The 20,413-nt window shown below is 45.1% G+C and overlaps 1 protein-coding gene and 1 non-coding gene across 2 annotated transcripts; both read left to right on the top strand.

The window, feature by feature from the left end:
- The first annotated feature begins 101 nt into the window (after positions 1-101).
- Positions 102-16,464, top strand: MCM4 (minichromosome maintenance complex component 4). Its single transcript, XM_023190572.2, has 17 exons — positions 102-194; positions 311-394; positions 699-863; positions 1,235-1,398; positions 1,487-1,588; positions 1,939-2,034; positions 2,115-2,210; positions 3,750-3,888; positions 5,647-5,867; positions 7,533-7,653; positions 9,908-10,167; positions 10,632-10,997; positions 11,455-11,582; positions 12,950-13,157; positions 14,490-14,718; positions 15,186-15,319; positions 16,151-16,464. The coding sequence occupies exons 2-17, from the start codon at positions 325-327 to the stop codon at positions 16,241-16,243; spliced, it is 2,592 nt and encodes an 863-aa protein (XP_023046340.1). The 5' UTR covers positions 102-194; positions 311-324; the 3' UTR covers positions 16,244-16,464.
- Positions 16,465-19,137: 2,673 nt separating this feature from the next.
- LOC113225147 lies at positions 19,138-19,241 on the top strand. Its single transcript, XR_003309775.1, has one exon. It is a non-coding gene; the product is annotated as a U6 spliceosomal RNA (small nuclear RNA).
- Positions 19,242-20,413: the final 1,172 nt, after the last annotated feature.

Raw genomic sequence — 20,413 nt, 5'->3', positions numbered from 1 at the left:
CCCCCCCCTACCGGTGCACAGTGGCGCCTCCCGGAGGCGGAGCCACGCACGAGCGTCGCTGTGATTGGTAAGGCCCCGCCAGGGGCGGAGACGACCTTGCCGCCGGCGGGAACTCTGGGTCCCGTGGTTTGGGAGCGCTACTGGCCGGGTGGACCTGGAGCCTGCGAGCGTCCGCAAGCGGCCGCCTTTCGCTGGTAACCGCGCGCCAGCAGGGAGGGCGTGGCGCGTAGCCGGCAGGAACGTCGGAGCTGCGGAGCAGGGCAGGGAAGCCGGGAGGCGGGCCCGGCCCGAGCTTGTCCTTGTCGCGCAGGTACCCCGAGCACCATGTCGTCCCCGGCGTCGACCCCGAGCCGCCGCGACAGCCGGCGTGGAAGAACCACCCCAGCCCAGACGCGTGAGTGCCCCGAGCCGGGCCCACAACAGCCCCCGGCGCCGCCCCTTCTGCCCTCTCTTGCCGCAACTGGCAGCGCTGGGTGGGTACGCGGGCCCCGGACGCTCAGCCTCGGGCTGGGCGCTGCCGCCTGATGCGAACAGATACCCACAGCAGGCTGTGGCCTGGGTGCTGCTTAATTTGATTGCCCATTTGCCTCTGTTTGGTTTGGTTCAGTGTTAAGTCATAATGCCCCAAGGGACAGACAAATCCAGGAATACCGGCCCTGAAAGTTCATGGCCATCTTTTCTGTTTTGTGTGACACAAGCTCGAAGTGAGGATGCCAGGTCATCTCCCTCTCAGAGACGTAGAGGCGAGGATTCCACCTCCATGGGGGAGTTGCAGCCGATGCCAACCTCGCCTGGAGCGGACCTGCAGAGCCCTGTCGCGCAGGACATGTTATTTTCCAGCCCTCCCCAAATGCATTCTTCAGGTGCGTGTCTGAAGATCTAGGTTATGCTGTGCTTGATACACAGCTGTTGGTTTATCTGCTCAGGTTTACTGTCTTTATTACAGTTGTCATAATGCCTAAAGCTTCCCCTCTGCACATGAGTGAGCATATTCTGAACCAGAGGAGCTGAACAGAGTGCTGAAAATAATTGTTTTAGGGCTTAGTGAGCAGAAGAAGCAGGTTCTCTGATGCTTTTCTTAATAGAACATTTAATAGTGCTCAGAATCTCAACCACCACAGATTGCAATAAATACTCAAGTTTGCTGTGCGATTAGGTGGTATAGATCAACAGACAACATGCTGTAATTTCAGGTTTGATATACCACCAGAATTTCCTAATTTTGTTTTTATAGCTATCCCTCTTGACTTTGATGTTAGTTCACCACTGACATATGGTACTCCCAGCTCTCGGGTAGAGGGAACCCCAAGAAGTGGTGTTAGGGGCACACCTGTGAGACAGAGGCCTGACTTGGGCTCTGCGCAGAAGGGCCTGCAAGTGGATCTGCAGTCTGACGCGGTGAGTATGCAGTCTCCTGAAACCATCTTATGGCGGATATCATGTAGGTAACTCCATTCTCATGATTCTGTCATGTTTTTCTGTGTAGGCAGCGGCAGAAGATATAGTGGCAAGTGAGCAGTCTCTAGGCCAAAAACTTGTGATCTGGGGAACAGATGTAAATGTGGCAACATGCAAAGAAAACTTTCAGGTGAGCTATATGTATTAAAATTACTTTGGGCTCTGAAAATGTTGGGAGACCATGCTTATAACTTATAGCGAAGTAGCCATAATGACTAGAAGGGCCACCTGTGGTGGCTCACACCTATAATCCCAGCACTTTGGGAGGCCAAGGTGGGAGGATCACTTGAGGCCAGGAGTTTGATAGCAGCCTGACCAATATAGTGGGACTCTATCTCTAAATTAAATTTTAAAAAAGAAAAAGGAAGAAAAATATTTATTTTTGTCTCCTGATAGTGACATACTCGTAACTTTGTGTGTTTTTAGTAGTTGCCTGTTCCCAAATGCTATATGCCTAATATGTTTTCTCTCCACTTAAAGAGATTTCTTCAGCGATTTATTGACCCTCTGGCTAAAGAAGAAGAAAATATTGGCATAGATATTACTGAACCTCTATACATGCAACGACTTGGGGAGGTAATCAGATACTCTTTAAATTCAAGTTATATGTTTTAAAATAGTTAGCAAAATATAACTTGTTCATTTTTATCTTGTAGATTAATGTTATTGGCGAGCCATTTTTAAATGTAAACTGTGAACACATCAAATCATTTGATAAAAATTTGTACAGACAACTCACCTCTTACCCACAGGTAAGAATTTAGCTTTGACCTTGATGAATTTTAGTAACTGTCCAGAAAGAATGTTTCCAGATAACACAAATTCCTCGGTAATGAAGATAGTATGCACAAACACCAAGAAAACCATGTATCATCTCCTTTGGCCGGGTGCGGTGGCTCACACCTGTAATCCCAGCACTTTAGGATGCTGAGGCAAATGGATCACTTGAGGTCGGGAGTTCGAGACCAGCCTGGCCAACAAAGTGAAACCCCATCTCTACTAAAAAAATACAAAAATTAGCCACACATGGTGGTGCGCACCTGTAGTCCCAGCTACTCAGGAGGCTGAAGCGGGAGAATCACTTGAACCGAGGAGGCGGAGGGGCAGTGAGCCGAGATGACGCCACTGCTCTCCAGCCTGGGCAACACAGTGAAATTCCGTCTCAAAAAAAAAAAGGATCATCTCCTTTAAGATGAACTTTTTTTTTTTTTTTTTTCACATTTTAATGTTCCTGAAAGTGGGATTTGTATTACTATCAATGACAGGTAATGGTTTACCGGGCAGTGTTTCTCATGTAGAAAAATGATGAATCTAACAACTATAGCTTCTTGGGTTTCATGAAGTAAGTTATCTTAAATGGAAATACTTTAAATGAATTGCATACTTCCTGCTGCTTTAAAAGAATATACTTATTGTACTGTAGACTTTGACTTTTTGGCCTCAGGTCAGTTTTTATTCATGAAGTATCAGCTCTGTTGACTCTGGGTGTGGTCTTTGGAGGCAAGCAGACCTGGTTTTTGAATCTTGATTTTGCTGATTACTGGCTGCATAGCCTTAGTCAGGTTCCTTAGCCAACCAAAAGCTGTTTCCTCATCTGTAAAATGGAAACCATATGTTAACAAATTTCAATAAATATGATTTAACTTACTTTGGTGTCGCTGGGCGCAGTGGCTCATACCTGTGATCCCAGCACTTTGGGAGGCCAAGGCAGGCGGATCATCTGAGGTTGGGAGTTCAAGACCAGCCTGACCAACATGGAGAAACCCCATCTCTATTAAAAATGCAAAATTAGCCAGGCGTAGTGGCACATGCCTGTAATCCCAGCTACTCAGGAGGCTGAGGCAGGAGAATTGCTTGAATCCCAGAGGCAGAGGTTGCAGCGAGCCGAGATCATGCCATTGCACTCCAGCCTGGGCAACAAGAGTGAAACTCTGCCTCAAAAAATAAAAATAAATAAATAACTTACTTGGGTATCATTTCATTATAGAAGGAAAATAATGAAAGTATGAGGTCAAAATTGTTTTCCCTTCTAATAGAAAGCATGAAATATGCCAGTATACATCAAGAAGGCACTTTTGTATAAATTACCAAATTTAACCCAATTGAGAATATGCAGAAATAGATAGTTCAGCATACCTAAATTTGAAAACAGCACATGCATGATTCTGTAGGGTAATACTTTGGGGGCATGACATGTTGTTTTGTTTTTATACTTTGCTAATCTGATGTGCCTTTATTGTATTTAACACTGAGATATGAATACAAATACATCTTCATATTTATTTTTACAGGAAGTTATTCCAACTTTTGACATGGCTGTCAATGAAATCTTCTTTGACCGTTACCCTGACTCAATCTTAGAACATCAGATTCAAGTAAGACCATTCAACGCATTGAAGACTAAGAATATGAGAAACCTGAATCCAGAAGGTAATATATTTTTCATAGGATTACTTTTATTGAAGGAAAATGCCTTACATGAAAATAGCCTTGTTTCATCGAGAAACTATGAAAGAAGTAATTGGTGGTGGTAGTCAAGGTGATGCATTATAAATTGACAAAATAATACAGATTCAGTTATCCTGTATACTTATGAACCCCATATACTTTTTGAATTTAATTGAAGTTTCTGATATAAGAGATTGACTATTGGCTGGGCGTGGTGGCTCACGCCTATAATCCCAGTACTTCAGGAGAACGAGGCAGGCAGATCACCTGAGGTCAGGAGTTCCAGACCAGTCTGGCCAACATGGTAAAACCCCTTTACTAAAAATACAAAAATTACCAGGGCGTGGTGGCACGCGCCTATAGTCCCAGCTACTCTCGGGAGGCTGAGGCAGGAGAATCACTTGAACCCGGGAGGCGGAGGTTGCACTGAGCTGAGGTTGTGCCATTGCACTCCAGCCTGGGTGACAGAATGAGACTCTGTCTCAAAAAAAAAGAAAAAAAAATAGATTTTAAAGACTTGAAGATTACCTGAGGCCAGGAATTTGAGACCAACTTTGGTGACTTAAGAGACTCCATCTCTTTTTAAGAAGAAATTAAATTAGCAAGGCACAGTGGCTCGTGCATGTAATCCTACCACTTTGGGAGGCTGAAGTGATGAGCTTACTTGAGCCTGGCAGGTTGAGGCTACGGTGAGCCGTAATTGCACCACTGTACTCCAGCCTGGGCAACAGGTTAAAACCCCATCTCAGGCCGGGCGCGGTGGCTCAAGTCTGTAATCCCAGCACTTTGGGAGGCCGAGACGGGCAGATCACGAGGTCAGGAGATCGAGACCATCCTAGCTAACCCGGTGAAACCCCGTCTCTACTAAAAAATTTAAAAAATTAGCCGGGCGAGGTGGCGGGCACCTGTAGTCTCAGCTACTCTGGAGGCTGAGGCAGGAGAATGGCATAAACCCGGGAGGCGCAGCTTGCAGTGAGCTGAGATCCGGCCACTGCACTCCAGCCTGGGTGACAGAGCGAGACTCCGTCTCAAAAAATCAAAAAATAAAACCCCATCTCAACAACAGCAAAATTGTAGAGGTCTCATGAATCAGTGGCAGGATAGGGTGATCTTCATGGCTAGCAGTGGCTAACTACAGGCCAGAACAGGGCAGCTCGTCTGAAACCAGCAGGGGAAATTAGTTGGGGGCAGTGGGACCTTCAAACGGGAAAAGTTGTCTGTCAGGAAAGGTTCAAATACTAGAGGAAACAAGCAAGGGTGAAAGATCAGACCATCTAAGGGGTTCTGTGTGGATAGTAATGACTGTAAAGTATAGAGGACTTTTTCCTCTGCCAGGTGAGTACACTGGCACATTCAGTCCTTGGCTCTGGGGTGGATCCTGATACCACCCCATTCTATAGAGGACACAAAATATGCACAGAGAGGCTAGGGTTGGGACTCAGTCCAGCCTATGTGGCTTTTTTCCTGACACAGCAGGGTGTCATACAGGAGGCTGGGTGAGTGAGGCAGGAGGCAGGGAGGAGGGTAGGCAGACAAGAAGGGAGCAAGGGATGCCTGCTGGACAGGGGCCAGAGGTTCGCTGGGCTTGAGAGTCTCCTGAAGACATACCCTGCAGACGACTAGACACAGAAAGGTCACCCTAGACAGACTTGTGGGCACCCAGCACCTGCCTGTGATCCCAGCTATTCCTGAACCTCTGCACCTCAGATAGGTGTGCTGACCTCTCTTCTCCCCTCACAGACATTGATCAGCTCATCACCATCAGCGGCATGGTGATCAGGACATCCCAGCTGATTCCCGAGATGCAGGAGGCCTTCTTCCAGTGCCAAGTGTGTGCCCACATGACCCGGGTGGAGATGGACCGCGGCCGCATTGCGGAGCCCAGCGTGTGCGGGCGCTGCCACACCACCCACAGCATGGCACTCATCCACAACCGCTCCCTCTTCTCTGACAAGCAGATGGTGCGCAGCCACCCTGGCCCCCCAGGCTATGCTTTGCCTGTCTGTATCCTCAAAAGGCCAACTATAAATTGTCCCTTGGACCCCGAGCCTCACTTCCCGAATGGCATCCATCCCTCTCTGGTCTTGTGGATTTCATTAGTGGCCTATGGGCTAAATACACAGAGCATGCAAAGGCCCTGCTTCAGGGCACTGTCCCTGTGCAGTTGCCAGTAGTACTGTCTGTTGTTAGAGACATCATATTTTCATGGCCTAAAATGCTTCAAACATTTGAGATGAGAATACTTGGTTAAATGTCGTTCTGCGGTTTTTCCATTGGTAAAGGATGGAGGAATTTTTCTGAAATTTTTTCACAAATTTTATTGTCTAAGAAGTTTGGTCTTTTTTGGCTGGGCTTGGTGGCTCACGCCTGTAATCCCAGCACTTTGGGCGGCCGAGGCGGATGATCACAGGGTCAGGAAATCGAGACCATCCTGGCTAACAGTGAAACCCTGTCACTACTAAAAAAAAAAATACAAAAAAATTAGCCAGGCATGGTGGTGGGCACCTGTAGTCTCAGCTACTCAGGAGGCTGAGGCAGGAGAATGGCATGAACCCAGGAAGCGGAGCTTGCAGTGAGCTGAGATAGATTGCACCACTGCACTCCAGCCTGGGCAACAGTGAGACTCTGTCTCAAAAAAAAAAAAAGTTTGCCCTTTTTTCTCTCTATTCAGAAATCGTAAGATGAAGTTACTAAAATGACAGAAATAAGTAAAGGGAAGGTAGAAAATTGCTTATTAACCATGATTGTAACTGTAAAGATGTGGGAGGACAGAATTTTGAGTTTTTCTGTGACAGTGTGTGCATGGTTTCTTTAATGTTGCATGGGACAGAGCTGGAGACAGAAAGGCAGGCACCCTGCTCCCCAGGAGCATATGGCCTCCTATTCTCAGAATCCTGCAGGCCCCCAAAGTGGCTTAGAGAAAAGCCCAGCATCCTTAGGCCTGTCAGAGGGTACCTGGTTTGGAAAGGCCTTCCTCGACCCTGCTTTATGAAAAGCATCTCAGCTTCCCCCACCGCAGCTCCCTACATTCCTTCCCCTGTTTTGTTGCAGTCTGCTGCATTTGTCACTGTCACATGTTATGTGCTCATTTTTCTGTGTATTATCTGCCCCTTCCACTCCATGAGGCAGGGAACTTTGTTCACCATCGGGTCCCTGACACCTAGAATGGGCTGTAGCACAAGCTGGGTGCGCCACAGATACCTGTTAGATGAGTGGATGCAGGCAGGGTTGTGAGGTGCGCAGGCATGCCTGACAGTGGGCCTTAAGAATGTGTGCTGCAGCCAGGCATGGTGCATGCGCTTGTAATTCCAGCTACTCGGGAGGCTGAGGCAGGAGAATCACTTGAACCTGGGAGGTGGAGGTTGCGGTGAGCCGAGATCACACCATTGCACTCCAGCCTGGGCAATAAGTGAAACTCCATCTGAAAAAAAAAAAAAAAAATGTGTGCTGCTTTACCCAGGAGATCTAGAAGTAGCTTCTAAAGAAATAATGAGAAACATGGACAAACATTTATGCGGGGATATGCACTGCAGCCTTACATGGTAAAAGCAGTACAAAGGCATGCAGATATTTGTCCTCCTGCACTCTCTTTGTGGCCCACATGTTCTCTGTTTGCTGCCCTTCAGATCAAGCTTCAAGAGTCTCCAGAAGACATGCCTGCAGGGCAGACACCACACACAGTCATCCTATTTGCTCACAATGATCTCGTTGACAAGGTTCAGCCTGGGGACAGAGTGAATGTTACAGGTAAGAGTGTAGGTTTGCACCAGCACTTGAGCATGCCTGTCTTGTTTTCAATGCTGTGCTTTAGTGAGTCATTGGACTCAGTCACAGGTCCAGTTCTGCCTGCAGTTGTCACTGCATGTCTTTGAGACTGTGGGGTATATCCCCGCTTTATCTGCCACCTTTTTAACTGAGTACCACGGCCCAGCATCATGAAATTGTTCAGTTCTTCTCAAACTTGAATGTTGGAACTCGTGGTTTGTGCGGTCACTCGCCTCTTGATATCTCAGTATCCTGGAGCTATGTGTGTCTCAAGTCAGTACTGTTGGCATCATGAGACAGCAGCCTCAGATAGGCTGGTATGGGTAGAGTTTGATGTATGCCATCAGCTAAGTATTATCAATGCTGGAGTTGTAAGTAATTTTTACTTATTTCCCAAATGTATAGCCAGGGGTTAACATTTGTTTGTTACAGAGAAGAATGAGTCAGAGTGACTTGTTTCCATGTGTAGAAGCTGAGGTTCAGGGATGCATAGACAGCAGTAGCTCAGATGCTACGGTAAATCAGGACCCAGGACTCCTCTTGCTGCCACGAGAGTGTTCTTTGCACAGCACCACATGAGTGTGGCAGTCTTCCTTTGGAATCTGTAGAGTCACAATGCATTTTGGTTGGCGGCAAGGGAGTGTTGATGGCAGCACAGTTCTTCATTGATGGGCAAGGTGGCAACGGTCACAGAGTGCCTGAATCTGCTCCTGAGTGGAGGGCCTGGGGCACACCACGCATCGGCCCTTGTCTTCAGTGAGGCAGTGCTCACCCTGTTTCTTCCCCAGTGTGAAGTCCCGCAGTTGTCACTGGCAGTCTTCCGTTGTAAAAGTACTTGTAGTCATTGAGAATTTGAAATAATGTGTAGTCTTTAGTGAGTGACGTGCACATTTCCAGTCCTGCTACCCTGAAACCTTTGATAAAGTATTTAATCCAATATTTTAGTTTCCTCACCTACAAAGTGGAGTTAATGTGATGATACATGTGTGAGAGTATTTAGGGCCTAGGGGCTGTGGAAAGTGCTGTGTAGATGTGAAATAAGTATCAATGCTGCTCTGTGGAATAAATCATCATGGGCCACTTTAAACATAATCGTCCATCCCTAGCCTATATCGGAGTGAAGAATAGTGTGTATTCTAAGAATGTGTGTAAACTGGTTTGTTGTGTTAAATAAGAATTACACCAACCCACTAAATGAACAGGACCAGTGCTCTGTGCCATTGTGTTGAGATAGCTGTAAGGGGGAAAGGCCGGGCTTTCTCCAAAAGCTGCAGAAATCAGCCTAGAGTTAAAGGCTTCTGATTTGAATCCAGAAAAGACAAATATCAGATCAGGCTTCTGTATGTGGGGAGCCTACCTTCCAGAAGAATGCATGATTTGCATGCTTTTGTCAGGGGTGGTGGGTGGGGGGTGGGACCTAGTCTACTTTTAATGGCTGGAGGATTTTAGCATTTTGTTGAAGTCAAGTAAGTGCTAAGCAGATTCTGTACACTCAACTTAGGGAAGTAAAAATACTGCTTATTAAACACAACCACGAACCCAGCATTGAGCCAGAAGCACAGCAGCTCCATTTCACCCTCAGGGTGACTATGCCCGTGGACGTGCTCATGTAGCTACAGTTGCCCTGGAGCACTGCTGACTAGTGGGCCCAGGTGAACGTGTCCTCGGGTCTGTCATTTGCAGAAACCTTGGTTCTTTCTCTTTTTGTTTTGTTTTTGAGACAAGAGTTTTGCTTTTGTTGCCCAGGCTGGAGTCCAATGGCACGATCTTGGCTCACTGCAACCTCCGCCTCAGGTTCAAGCCATTCTCCTGCATCAACCTCCTTAGTAGCTGGGATTACAGGCATGTGCCATCACGCCCGGCTAATTTTTGTATTTTAGTAGAGACAGGGTTCTCCATGTTGATTAGGGTGGTCTCGAGCTCCTGACCTTAGGTGATCCGCCTGCCTCAGTCTCCCAAAGTTCTAGGAATACAGACATGAGCCGCCTGGGTTCTTTCGAGCTTGTCCGTTTCCTGCTGCTGCTTCCCTGCTTGCTCAGAGCAGGCGGGAGCTTTGCAATGTGGGCCTGAGTCCTGGGCTTGGGAGAGTCATTTAAGAGATGGTGGAGCTCACCTTTCCAGGGCCAGCCCAGTGTGATGCCTCGCTCTGAAGTGCACCTGTTGCCTACGCTGGTTGCTGAGCCACTCGGAGGAAGATGTGGGAAGGTAAAAGTGCATCTCCTGGTTGTGCCCTCAGGCATCTATCGAGCAGTGCCTATTCGAGTCAATCCAAGAGTGAGTAATGTGAAGTCTGTCTACAAAACCCACATTGATGTCATTCATTATCGGAAAACGGATGCAAAACGTCTGCATGGCCTTGACGAAGAAGCAGAACAGAAACTTTTTTCAGAGAAACGTGTGGAATTGCTTAAGGAACTTTCCAGGAAACCAGACATTTATGAGAGGCTTGCTTCAGCCTTGGCTCCAAGCATTTATGAACATGAAGATATAAAGAAGGTAACAGTGGATTTTAAACTAGGGGTTGGGATTTACAATTCTTTAGAATCAAATAGTGTAAACATCCACTCCTCCACTTAAGCCATCTGCCATAAAGGACGCTAGCTGTGGCCTAGAGCAAGTACTGGCAACCAGACTTGCCATTGGTTGAGGAGAGTCATAGCATTGTCTGTCCTCATCTCTGCTCTAAACTTAGGTTTCTAAACAGAAGAGGCCACACAGTATCAGAATAGGGACAGGGACTTGCATGGCTACCATTCTGGCGTAATGATGAGTGCTGATGAATAAATTGGTCAGTGATAACTTAGAGCATATCAAGCACTTTCAGGAGCCTTTTTATACCTTCCTGCAATTTCCTAATTGTAGTTCTTTATAAGAGACAAAAGTACCTCTAAAGTTTAAACTACATCTCAGTTACTGTGCAGAAAATGAATGTTTAGACATGTCTCTATTTGATTATTTAGGGAATTTTGCTTCAGCTCTTTGGCGGGACAAGGAAGGATTTTAGTCACACTGGAAGGGGCAAATTTCGGGCTGAGATCAACATCTTGCTGTGTGGTGACCCTGGTACCAGCAAGTCCCAGCTGCTGCAGTACGTGTACAACCTCGTCCCCAGGGGCCAGTACACTTCTGGGAAGGGCTCCAGTGCAGTTGGCCTCACTGCGTACGTAATGAAAGACCCTGAGACAAGGCAGCTGGTCCTGCAGACAGGTGCCCTCGTCCTGAGTGACAACGGCATCTGCTGTATCGATGAGTTCGACAAGATGAATGAAAGTACAAGATCGGTATTGCATGAAGTCATGGAACAGCAGACTCTGTCCATTGCAAAGGTGAGTCACCTTCTCCACCGTGAATGTGGACATGTTTAAAATACGTGAACCCTTTAAAGACAGCGTCTGTGGAACTGTGCTGTGCTACCTTGGTTCTAACTTGGGGAGATTGGTACGTGCTTTTCACATCATATTTCAGCTAAATCTCTACATATCTTCTACAGGATATCATGTTTTGTCTTTATTGCTGTACTAGCCTTGAATTTGTCCTAAAGCTCTTGCAAGGTGCCTGCTTCCTGAGAAAGACGTGGTTATAGCACGCATTCATCTAAACTCAGTCCTTGGCATGAATCTGAGGACAAGGCTTATCCAGGTGAACTGCTGTAAAGGCAACATGGCTCAGGCAATAGAAATGCTGTAGAGGGAATATGGGTTTAGTAGGTGGTCAGGCAAAGACGGTGCTTGTTAATTGCCAGCGTCAGGGAGAGGCTTCTAACCGCACTATTTTCTCTAATAGGCTGGGATCATCTGTCAGCTCAATGCGCGCACCTCTGTCCTGGCAGCTGCAAATCCCATTGAGTCTCAGTGGAATCCTAAAAAAACAACCATTGAAAACATCCAGCTGCCTCATACTTTACTATCAAGGTATTAAGACAGATTTTTATTTTGTTCATTTGTAGAATATTCAGGGTGAGATTGAAAAGGAGCTACTAAGATTCAGCAACTGCTAATGGAAACTCTTCACTCTTATCAGGATGTTTCAAATTTCGTTGGTCAAGAGTTTTCACGACAAGGATGATGTGTGTTCTCATTTGATTTTGAAGCAGTTGGGATGTTTCCCTCCCACGCCATTTTCACATGGCTGTCACTCACTACCCTTAGTCCTAAAGCCACTGCTGAGAGTCAACAGAGAACAACTCTGTACCGCAGATGAGGCTCTGAAAAGTTAGATTTATTAAAGTGCAATCACATAATCTTCACTCTCAGCCCCACTACAAATATTGGACATTTTTCATAAATGGATTTTAGGTTTTAATTACTTGCTTTTTTGTTTTTTTTTTTGACGCAAGTTTTTTCCCCCAGAAAACAGTTGAATGTGTTTTCATTCAAATCTTTCCATTGTCAGCCAGGTACAGTGACTGACACCTGTAATCCCAGCACTGTGGGAGGCTGAGGTGGCTGGAGTGCCTGAGCTTTGAGGCCACCCTGGGCAACTTGATGAAACCCCGTCTCTACTAAAATACAAAAAATTAGCCAGGCGTGGTGGTACATGCCTGTAATCCCAGCTACTCAGGAGGCTGAGGAGGCACAAAAATTGCTTGAGCCAATGGGAGCGGAGATTGCAGTGAGCTGAGATCATACCACTTCACTCTAGCTTGGGCTATAGAGTGAGACTGTCTCAAAAAAAAAAAAAAAACCAACAACTTTCCATCGTCAAAATTATAGAAACCTTTTCCTAAGGGAGGTCTTCCTTTGACTCAGCTGATTGGTCCCCAGCCGTTCCCTGGGCCGACCTAAGGGCTAGGGACAGCACAGGGTGAGTGGGGTGAGTGGATGGACACAAAGGCCCTTTTCACACCAGGCAAAGACGCTTTTCCCCGCAGGCGCTCACAGGATGCACATTCACTGCACATCTGTGGTGCTTGAGCAGTCTTTAGTATGTTGTTTGTAGGTGTATTGGTGTCTCAACTAGGAAAACAGTTTTTTGTTTGTTGTTGTTTTGTTTTTTTGAGACAGAGTCTCCCTCTGTCGGCCAGGCTGAAGTGCAGTGGCGCGAACTTGGCTCACCGCAACCTTCGCCTCCCAGGTTCAAGCAATTGTCCTGCCTCAGCCTCCCGAGTAGCTGGGATTACAGGCACGTGCCACCACTCCTGGCTAATTTTTGTATTTTTAGTAGAGACAAGCTTTCACTGTGTTGGCCAAGCTGGTCTCAAGCTACCAACCTCAGGTGATCCACCCGCCTCGGCTTCACAAGGTACTGGAAAAACAGTATTTTTACTTTGTTTTCTTAGGTTTGATTTGATCTTCCTCATGCTGGACCCTCAGGACGAAGCCTATGACAGGCGTCTGGCTCACCACCTGGTCGCACTGTACTACCAGAGCGAGGAGCAGGCAGAGGAGGAGCTCCTGGACATGGCAGTGCTGAAGGACTACATTGCCTACGCACATAGCACCATCATGCCACGGCTAAGTGAGGAAGCCAGCCAGGCTCTCATCGAGGTAACCCTGCTGAAAAAAGGCTTACTGTGCCGGTAGCCCACAGCATTAACGTAATCGACCAATCATCTCCTTTAAAATATTAATTATTTTGTTAAGAATAACATACTGTTTTCTTCCTTTTTTTGAGATGGAGCCTGGCTCTCTTGCCCAGGCTGGAGTGCAATGGCGTGATCTTGGCTTACTACAGCCTGCAGCCTGTGCTTCCGGGTTCAGCGATTCTTCTGCCTCAGCCTCCCTACTAGCTGGGATTACATGTGCCCACCACCACTCCCGGCTAATTTTTGTATTTTTAGTAGAGGTGGAGTTTCACCGTGTTGGCCAGGCTGGTCTTGAACTCCTGACCTCAAGTGATGCGCCAGCCTCTGCCTCCCAAAGTGTTAGGATTATAGGCATGAGCCACCATGCCTGGCCTAAGAATAATGTACTCTTTTTTATAACTGTTTATTGTTTCCTCCCATATTACAGAATTGACTTTACCAAATTTTGCAAAAGGGGGAAATAGTTCATTTATGTAGGTAGTACACACACTTTATATGTTTAAATACTTACAAGCATAGTGAATTTAAGATCAAAGACCTGGTTTCAAATAGAGGCAACACTACATAGTTATTTGGAAACTGAAAAAGTCATCCAGTTTCTCTAAGCTTCCTTTTGCTTGTAAAAAACAGATTGAGCAGTCTTTCAGGTTCGTTTTTCAGCATCCTTGTACGTGAACTGAAGTGCACAATGGCACATTTAGGTTATTCGAGCATTGTGATATTAAGAAAGTTCCTGGTGCTTTGATGAGCTTTACATCCAAACTGAGCTCCCAAAAATAAGTTACAGACATTATGTAATTTTTTTGTGTGTCATAGTCTTGGGAGTTGTTCATGAAGAAATACGACTGTGTCATCTGTATGTGAGATTGATACAACTTACCTTTGCAGCATTCTCCCAGCAGTCCTTATGTGCCCCATGTGAGCACTTTTCACAGACAGACGCTGATTCTCCCTATGAGTCGTCACAGCCTGCTCCTCTCCCCACATGCCACGTTGCTTTCCTCTGCCATGCCCATCTCTGTTCTTCAGAGCTACATTAGATGCCACCCTCTCCAATATTCTTCCTGAGCATCTCCCAGTTGGAATATGTTCACCCACCACTGCACGCTGAACGTTAACGTCTTCACCTGGGATTTCTGTGGTCTGTGTAGCCTCTACCACTTGATGAGCTCCAGGGCCCAGGACTGTATCTGAGTTCCGTTTACTTAATGGAAGCCTAAGTGTTCAAAATTCAACACAAAACTAAAGTTGTTGTCACCAAGGAGGTTTGTTTTTGTTTTTTTACCTTCAATAGGCTTATGTAGACATGAGGAAGATTGGCAGTAGCCGGGGAATGGTTTCTGCATATCCTCGACAGCTAGAGTCATTAATCCGCTTAGCAGAAGCCCATGCTAAAGTAAGATTGTCTAACAAAGTTGAAGCCATTGATGTGGAAGAGGCCAAACGCCTCCATCGGGAAGCTCTAAAGCAGTCTGCAACTGATCCCCGGACTGGCATCGTGGACATATCTATTCTTACTACAGGTTCGTTATTTTCAGTGAGCAGAAAAGCTTTTGAAAATTATTTCAATATGTATGTAGTTCATATGTCAGATTTAAGCTAACAGTTAAATCATTTGAAATGGAAGTTCTTAACCTTTTTTGGATTGGGACCCCTTTGAGAATCTGAAGAAAGTTGCCCTTTAATCTTGTCTTGATACAGTTTTAAGGAGATTCTGTCTCTTCGACTGTCTGGGAAGTTTTGTTAGAGAAGTTGTTTGTTTCTTAGCAGCAGCTGCTTGCTGCACAGATGTGTATCCTGTTTCCACGGAAAGCGACAGCTAGTGGCTTACAGAAAATTCCAAATAATTCAAAACTCATTCCCTTCAAATGTACTCAGCCCCTGTCCCCTTACCTTTCTAGATGATACTACTAAAGGAATATTTTTGAGAATTTGAAACATTTCATTTCATAATAGCAAAAATGTTTTCATTGATTTCTTTTTAAATCAGGGATGAGTGCCACCTCTCGTAAACGGAAAGAAGAATTAGCTGAAGCATTGAAAAAGCTTATTTTATCTAAGGGCAAAACACCAGCTCTAAAATACCAGCAACTTTTTGAAGATATTCGGGGACAATCTGACATAGTAAGTGTTTATATGTATTTTTTGTTTGATAGAACTTTCTCTTTTTCCTTAATATTGCTTTTGGGTTTTTTTCCTTTATTTATTAAATAATAAATATAGATAAGAATGAAGAAAAGGAAGATGAACCATAAGCCATCATCAAGAAATAATCACAATTAAAATTTTTGGCTGGGCGCAGTAGCTCACACCTGTAATCTCATTTGGGACTCTGAGGTGGGCGGATCACTTGAGGCCAGGAGTTTGAAACCAGCCTGACCAATATGGTAAAACCCTGTCTCTATTAAAAATACAAAAATTATCTGGGTGCAGTGATGAGCACCTGAAATCCTAGCTACTCAGGAGGCTGAGGCAGGAAGATTGCTTGAACCCGGGAGGCAGAGGTTGCAGTAAGCTGAGATCCTGCCACTGCACTCCAGCCTGGGCAATAGAATAAAACTCCATCTGAAAACCAAAGAAAAAAATATTGTTATGCCCCCTTTATAGTTGTTATAAGTTTGTTTTAGGAATGAAATATTTGGGTGTCATTTTGTAAATAAGGTGAGTTGTTTAGTGAATAGAACTATGCAGGCTTTCAGTGCTGGTCCACTTTCCATCTCTGTGTTGTCACTGAGAGGGCAGAGTTGATAGTTACAACATGGACTACACAGATGCCAAGTCTACCATAGGGACCATCTGGCCACTCCACTCCTGATTTAGAGCATAAGGCATGTGTACAGCCACCAAAAAGAGAAAGATTCTGGGTGGTACTTTAACGTTAAAATTATGGTGTCTCTAACAGGTAAAGGAGGGACTTGACCTATAAAATATTTATTTTCTTTCTCTTCCCCACAGGCAATCACTAAAGATATGTTTGAAGAAGCACTGCGTGCCCTGGCAGATGATGACTTCCTGACGGTGACTGGGAAGACCGTACGCTTGCTCTGAAGCCTTGTGAGCAAGGAAGGCTGCCTGCATGTCCTGCTTGCTGCATGCCACACGGGTGTGGCCTGCATCTCAGTTGGCCGCCATCAGTGTAAATAGAGCTTAAAGTTGTGGTTTGGCTACATAAAAATTTTCTAACTTGGTTCAATATTTGTAGTGAAGTATCTGTTTTCTTTTTTTTTTTTTTTTCACATTATAAATAAAAATACTATGCTGGCCGGGCACAGTGGTTCACGCCTTTAATCCCAGCACTTTGGGAGGCCGAGGTGGGTGGATCACGAGGTCAGGAGTTCAAGACCAGCCTAGCCAAGATGATGAAACCCATCTCTATTAAAGATACAAAAAATTAGCCGGGCATGGTGCCACACACCTGTAATCCCAGCTACTCAGGAGGCTGAGGCAGGAGAATCGCTTGAACCGAGGCAGCAGGGGTTGCAGTGAGCCAAGATCATGCCACTGCACTACAGCCTCAGTGACAGAGTGAGACGCTGTCTCAAAAAAAAAAGTACTATGCCAATTTTCAAACATACCGTAGAGATTATTTTCAAGTGCCATTTTATAGTATAGCAACAGGGCTTTTACTCTGTGTATGCACAGATACAGTCTGGGGCATGGTTTCTCATGGCCATCATCAATATGCTTAAGGATTTGATGACAGGCATAGCCAGGGCATATCACCTCAGTGGTAAAGGGCTAGAGCCTCTCTTTTTTTTTTTTTTTTGAGACGGAGTCTCGCTCTGTCGCCCAGGCTGGAGTGCAGTGGCCGAATCTCAGCTCACTGCAAGCTCCGCCTCCCGGGTTCACGCCATTCTCCTGCCTCAGCCTCCCGAGTAGCTGGGACTACAGGCGCCCGCCACCTCACCCGGCTAGTTTTTTGTATTTTTTAGTAGAGACGGGGTTTCACCGTGTTAGCCAGGATGGTCTCGATCTCCTGACCTTGTGATCCGCCCACCTCGGCCTCCCAAAGTGCTGCACCCGGCCGAGCCTCTCTTTTTTACAGCACTGTTTTTTTGTTTGTTTGTTTTTTGTTTTTTTTTTGAGACAGGATCTCACTCTGTCACCCTGGCTAGAGTACACTGGTACAATCACAGCTCAATGCAGCCTTAATCTCCTGGGCTCAGGTGTATGTCACCATGCCTGGCTGCTTTTTGTATTTTTTGGTAGAGATGGGATTTCACCATGTTGCCCAGGCTGCAAGCGATCTGCCCACCGCAGCTTCTGGAAGTGCTGGGATTAGAGGTGTGAGCCACTGCACCCAGCCTTTGTTTTATTTTTTATTTTTTGAGAGGTATAATTCTTTCTAGAGGTTTTTTTCTCATGGCTACTATTAGATCAGGAATGGGTGATTGGAGATTATTAGATTCTAGGTTAACTTCTACCCCTTTACCCTAATACATAAAACTTTTTCCTAAATAAATTATAGAAGGAATAATACTTGGTTATCTGGCATTATTTTTCATTAAGGAAAAAGCTTTACTAACCACTCCGTTCATGGAAATTTGTAGTGGTAAGTATTTGATAGGTCATAAAAAACACCATAATACAACAAATCTCGTTTTCTTTAAATACTGATTAAATCCTAACAGTCATCTTTATAAAATGACCATAGGCTAAAATCTTATGTGTAAGTACTACTACAATAAATAATTTCTGAAACCTTTAAATCATATGAGTTGGGACTTTTTTATAACTTAGAATCAACATTTGTTAATAAAGTATCCATAAAAAATGATAGATCTGGCTGGGCATGGTGGCTCAAGCCTATAATCCCAGCCCTCTGGGAGGCCGAGACAGCCGGATCATGAGGTCAGGAGATCGAGACTATCCTGGCTAACACGGTGAAACCCCATCTCTACTAAAAATACAAAAAAATTAGCCGGGCATGGTAACGGGCACCTGTAGTCCCAGCTATTCTGGAGGCTGAGGCTGGAGAATGGCATGAACCTGGGAGGCGGAGCTTGCAGTGAGCCGAGATTGCACCACTGCACTCCAGGCTGGGCGACAGAGTGAGACGCCATCTCAAAAAAAAAAAAAAAAGGTCTAGTTGAATATTTAAATAGTATTAAAATGTTAGCAGTAGAATGCTGCATTAAATATCCTAAGTCAAAAATGTTTTTCATACACCTACCAAACATAGCTTAGCCAAACCTACCTTAAAGAAACTGAGCATACTTAAATCAGCCTATGGTTGAGTAAAATAATGAAAAACAAAGCCTATTTTATAATAAAGTGTTATGGTTGGATACAGTGGCTCACACCTGTAATCCCAACACTTTGGGAGGCCAAGGCAGGTGGATCCCGAAGTCAGGAGGTCGAGACCAGTCTGGCCAACGTGGCAAAATGCTGTCTCTACCAAAAAAAAAAAAAATAGCTCAGCGTGGTGGTGAACGCCTGTAATCTCAGCTACTCAGGAGGCTGAGGCAGGAGAATTGCTTGAACCCTGGAGGTGGAGGTTACAGTGAGCTGAAATGCCAGTGCACTCCAGCCTGGCAACGGTGTGAGACTGTCTCATAAATAAAGTGTTAAATGTCTTGTGTACCACATTGGTAACACAAGAAAAGGTCAGTCAAAATTCAAAATTTGAAGAATGTTGAAATTGTAACAGCTTTATACCATGTAAAGTTGAAAAATCGTAAGTCAAACAATAATTAAATAATCTACTTAATAAGATGGTTTCCCCCTGAAGTTTATGTACTAGTAATATTTTTCTAAACCTGGCATTTGAATACCAAGTTGAAGGTATATTCAACTGTAGATGAAGTGTGTGTATAGTTTCATTTTAAGGGGATTTTAGTAGAATGAAAATGGTGTCCTGTTGCTGTCAGGTTCCATCACAGTGAATCTCAGTTTAATTCAGTAAACTTTGTTTTCTCCAGAGTCTAAAATAATAATTTAGTGCTTGCTTCAGCACACATATGTGAACATTGGAATGATACGCAAAAGATTATCATAGTCCCTGCGCAAGAATGACACACAAATCCATGAAGCATTCTATACTTTCAGTAAAAACTGTAGTTATTTGGCTGGGCGCGATGGCTCACACCTGTAATCCCAACACTTGGGATGTCGAGGCAGGAGGATCACGAGGTCAGGAGTTTGAGACCAGCCTGACCAACATGGTGAGACTCTGTCTCTACTAAAAATACAGAAATTAGCTGGGCGTGGTGACGGGTGCCTGTAGTCCCAGCTACTCAGGAGGCTGAATCACTTGAACCCAGGAGGCGGAGATTGCAGTGAGATGAGATCGTGCCCTTGCACTCAAGTCTGGGCAACAGACCGAGACTCCATCTCAAAAAAAAGAAAATTGTAGTTATTTAGCAAATGTGTTTACGTCTATAGCCTGCCCACTGGTCATAAGTTTCTTGAGAGAAGGAATGGTCATATCCTTCAGTGCAGTGCCTGGTGCTTGCCACTAGATGCTTGTTACATGTTAGTAGAGATAATTAACTCCTATGAAAGGAGGGTGAAGGTGTAAAAGTTGTCAGAAGGCATTCTTGAAAACAGCGAAGTATCAGGCTGTGGAGTGGAGGAAAAAGAGGAATTACAGTCCTGCCCCATAAATTCTTACAAATATTCCCTTAGAGGGTATGCCTCATAATCTCATGGAACCTGGGAGATATCTAGTCTCGCTAATTAAGATAGCTTGCTTTATTTGATTGGAGAATGCGTTTGCCATTCTCCTTCAGCATCCATCATAGATAAAACCAGCTCCATCTAAAGGAGTGCACAACTAACAAGAGGAATGAGGAAACCCAGAATTTAATGACTCTCAGCACATCAGTTAGGAAATACTTTTTAACTGCTGTTGCTTACTAAATCTAAGAAATTTTTGAAATGCCTCTATAATTCAGTTTTTTAAACTTTTTTTTGAAATTTCACGACTGGGCACTACAGCTCACACCTGTAATCCCAGCACTTTGGGAGGCTGAGACAGGCAGATCACCTGAGGTCAGGAGTTCGCGACCAGCCTGGCCAAAATAGTGCAATCCTGTCTCTACTAAAAATAAAAAAAAATTAGGTCTGGTGGTGGGTGCCTGTAATCCCAGCTACTGGGGAGGCTGAGACAGGAGAATCGCTTGAACCTGGGAGGCATAGGTTGTGGTGAGCCAAGATCATGCCACTGCACCCCAGCCTGGGCAACAGAGCAAGACACCATGTCAACAACAACAACAA

This window comes from Piliocolobus tephrosceles, chromosome 7 (assembly GCF_002776525.5).
Source record: "Piliocolobus tephrosceles isolate RC106 chromosome 7, ASM277652v3, whole genome shotgun sequence".
NCBI classification, from domain to species: domain Eukaryota; kingdom Metazoa; phylum Chordata; class Mammalia; order Primates; family Cercopithecidae; genus Piliocolobus; species Piliocolobus tephrosceles.
This window is presented reverse-complemented; position numbering and strand designations above follow the sequence as displayed.

Bases quoted from the DNA above. Each gene is read 5' to 3' on its own strand.
- MCM4 (XM_023190572.2), top strand. From the start codon at position 325: ATGTCGTCCCCGGCGTCGACCCCGAGCCGCCGCGACAGCCGGCGTGGA. The intron at 864-1,234 runs GTGCGTGTCTGA...TTGTTTTTATAG, and splicing joins TCCCCAAATGCATTCTTCAG to CTATCCCTCTTGACTTTGAT. The intron at 13,158-14,489 runs GTAACCCTGCTG...TACCTTCAATAG, and splicing joins CCAGCCAGGCTCTCATCGAG to GCTTATGTAGACATGAGGAA.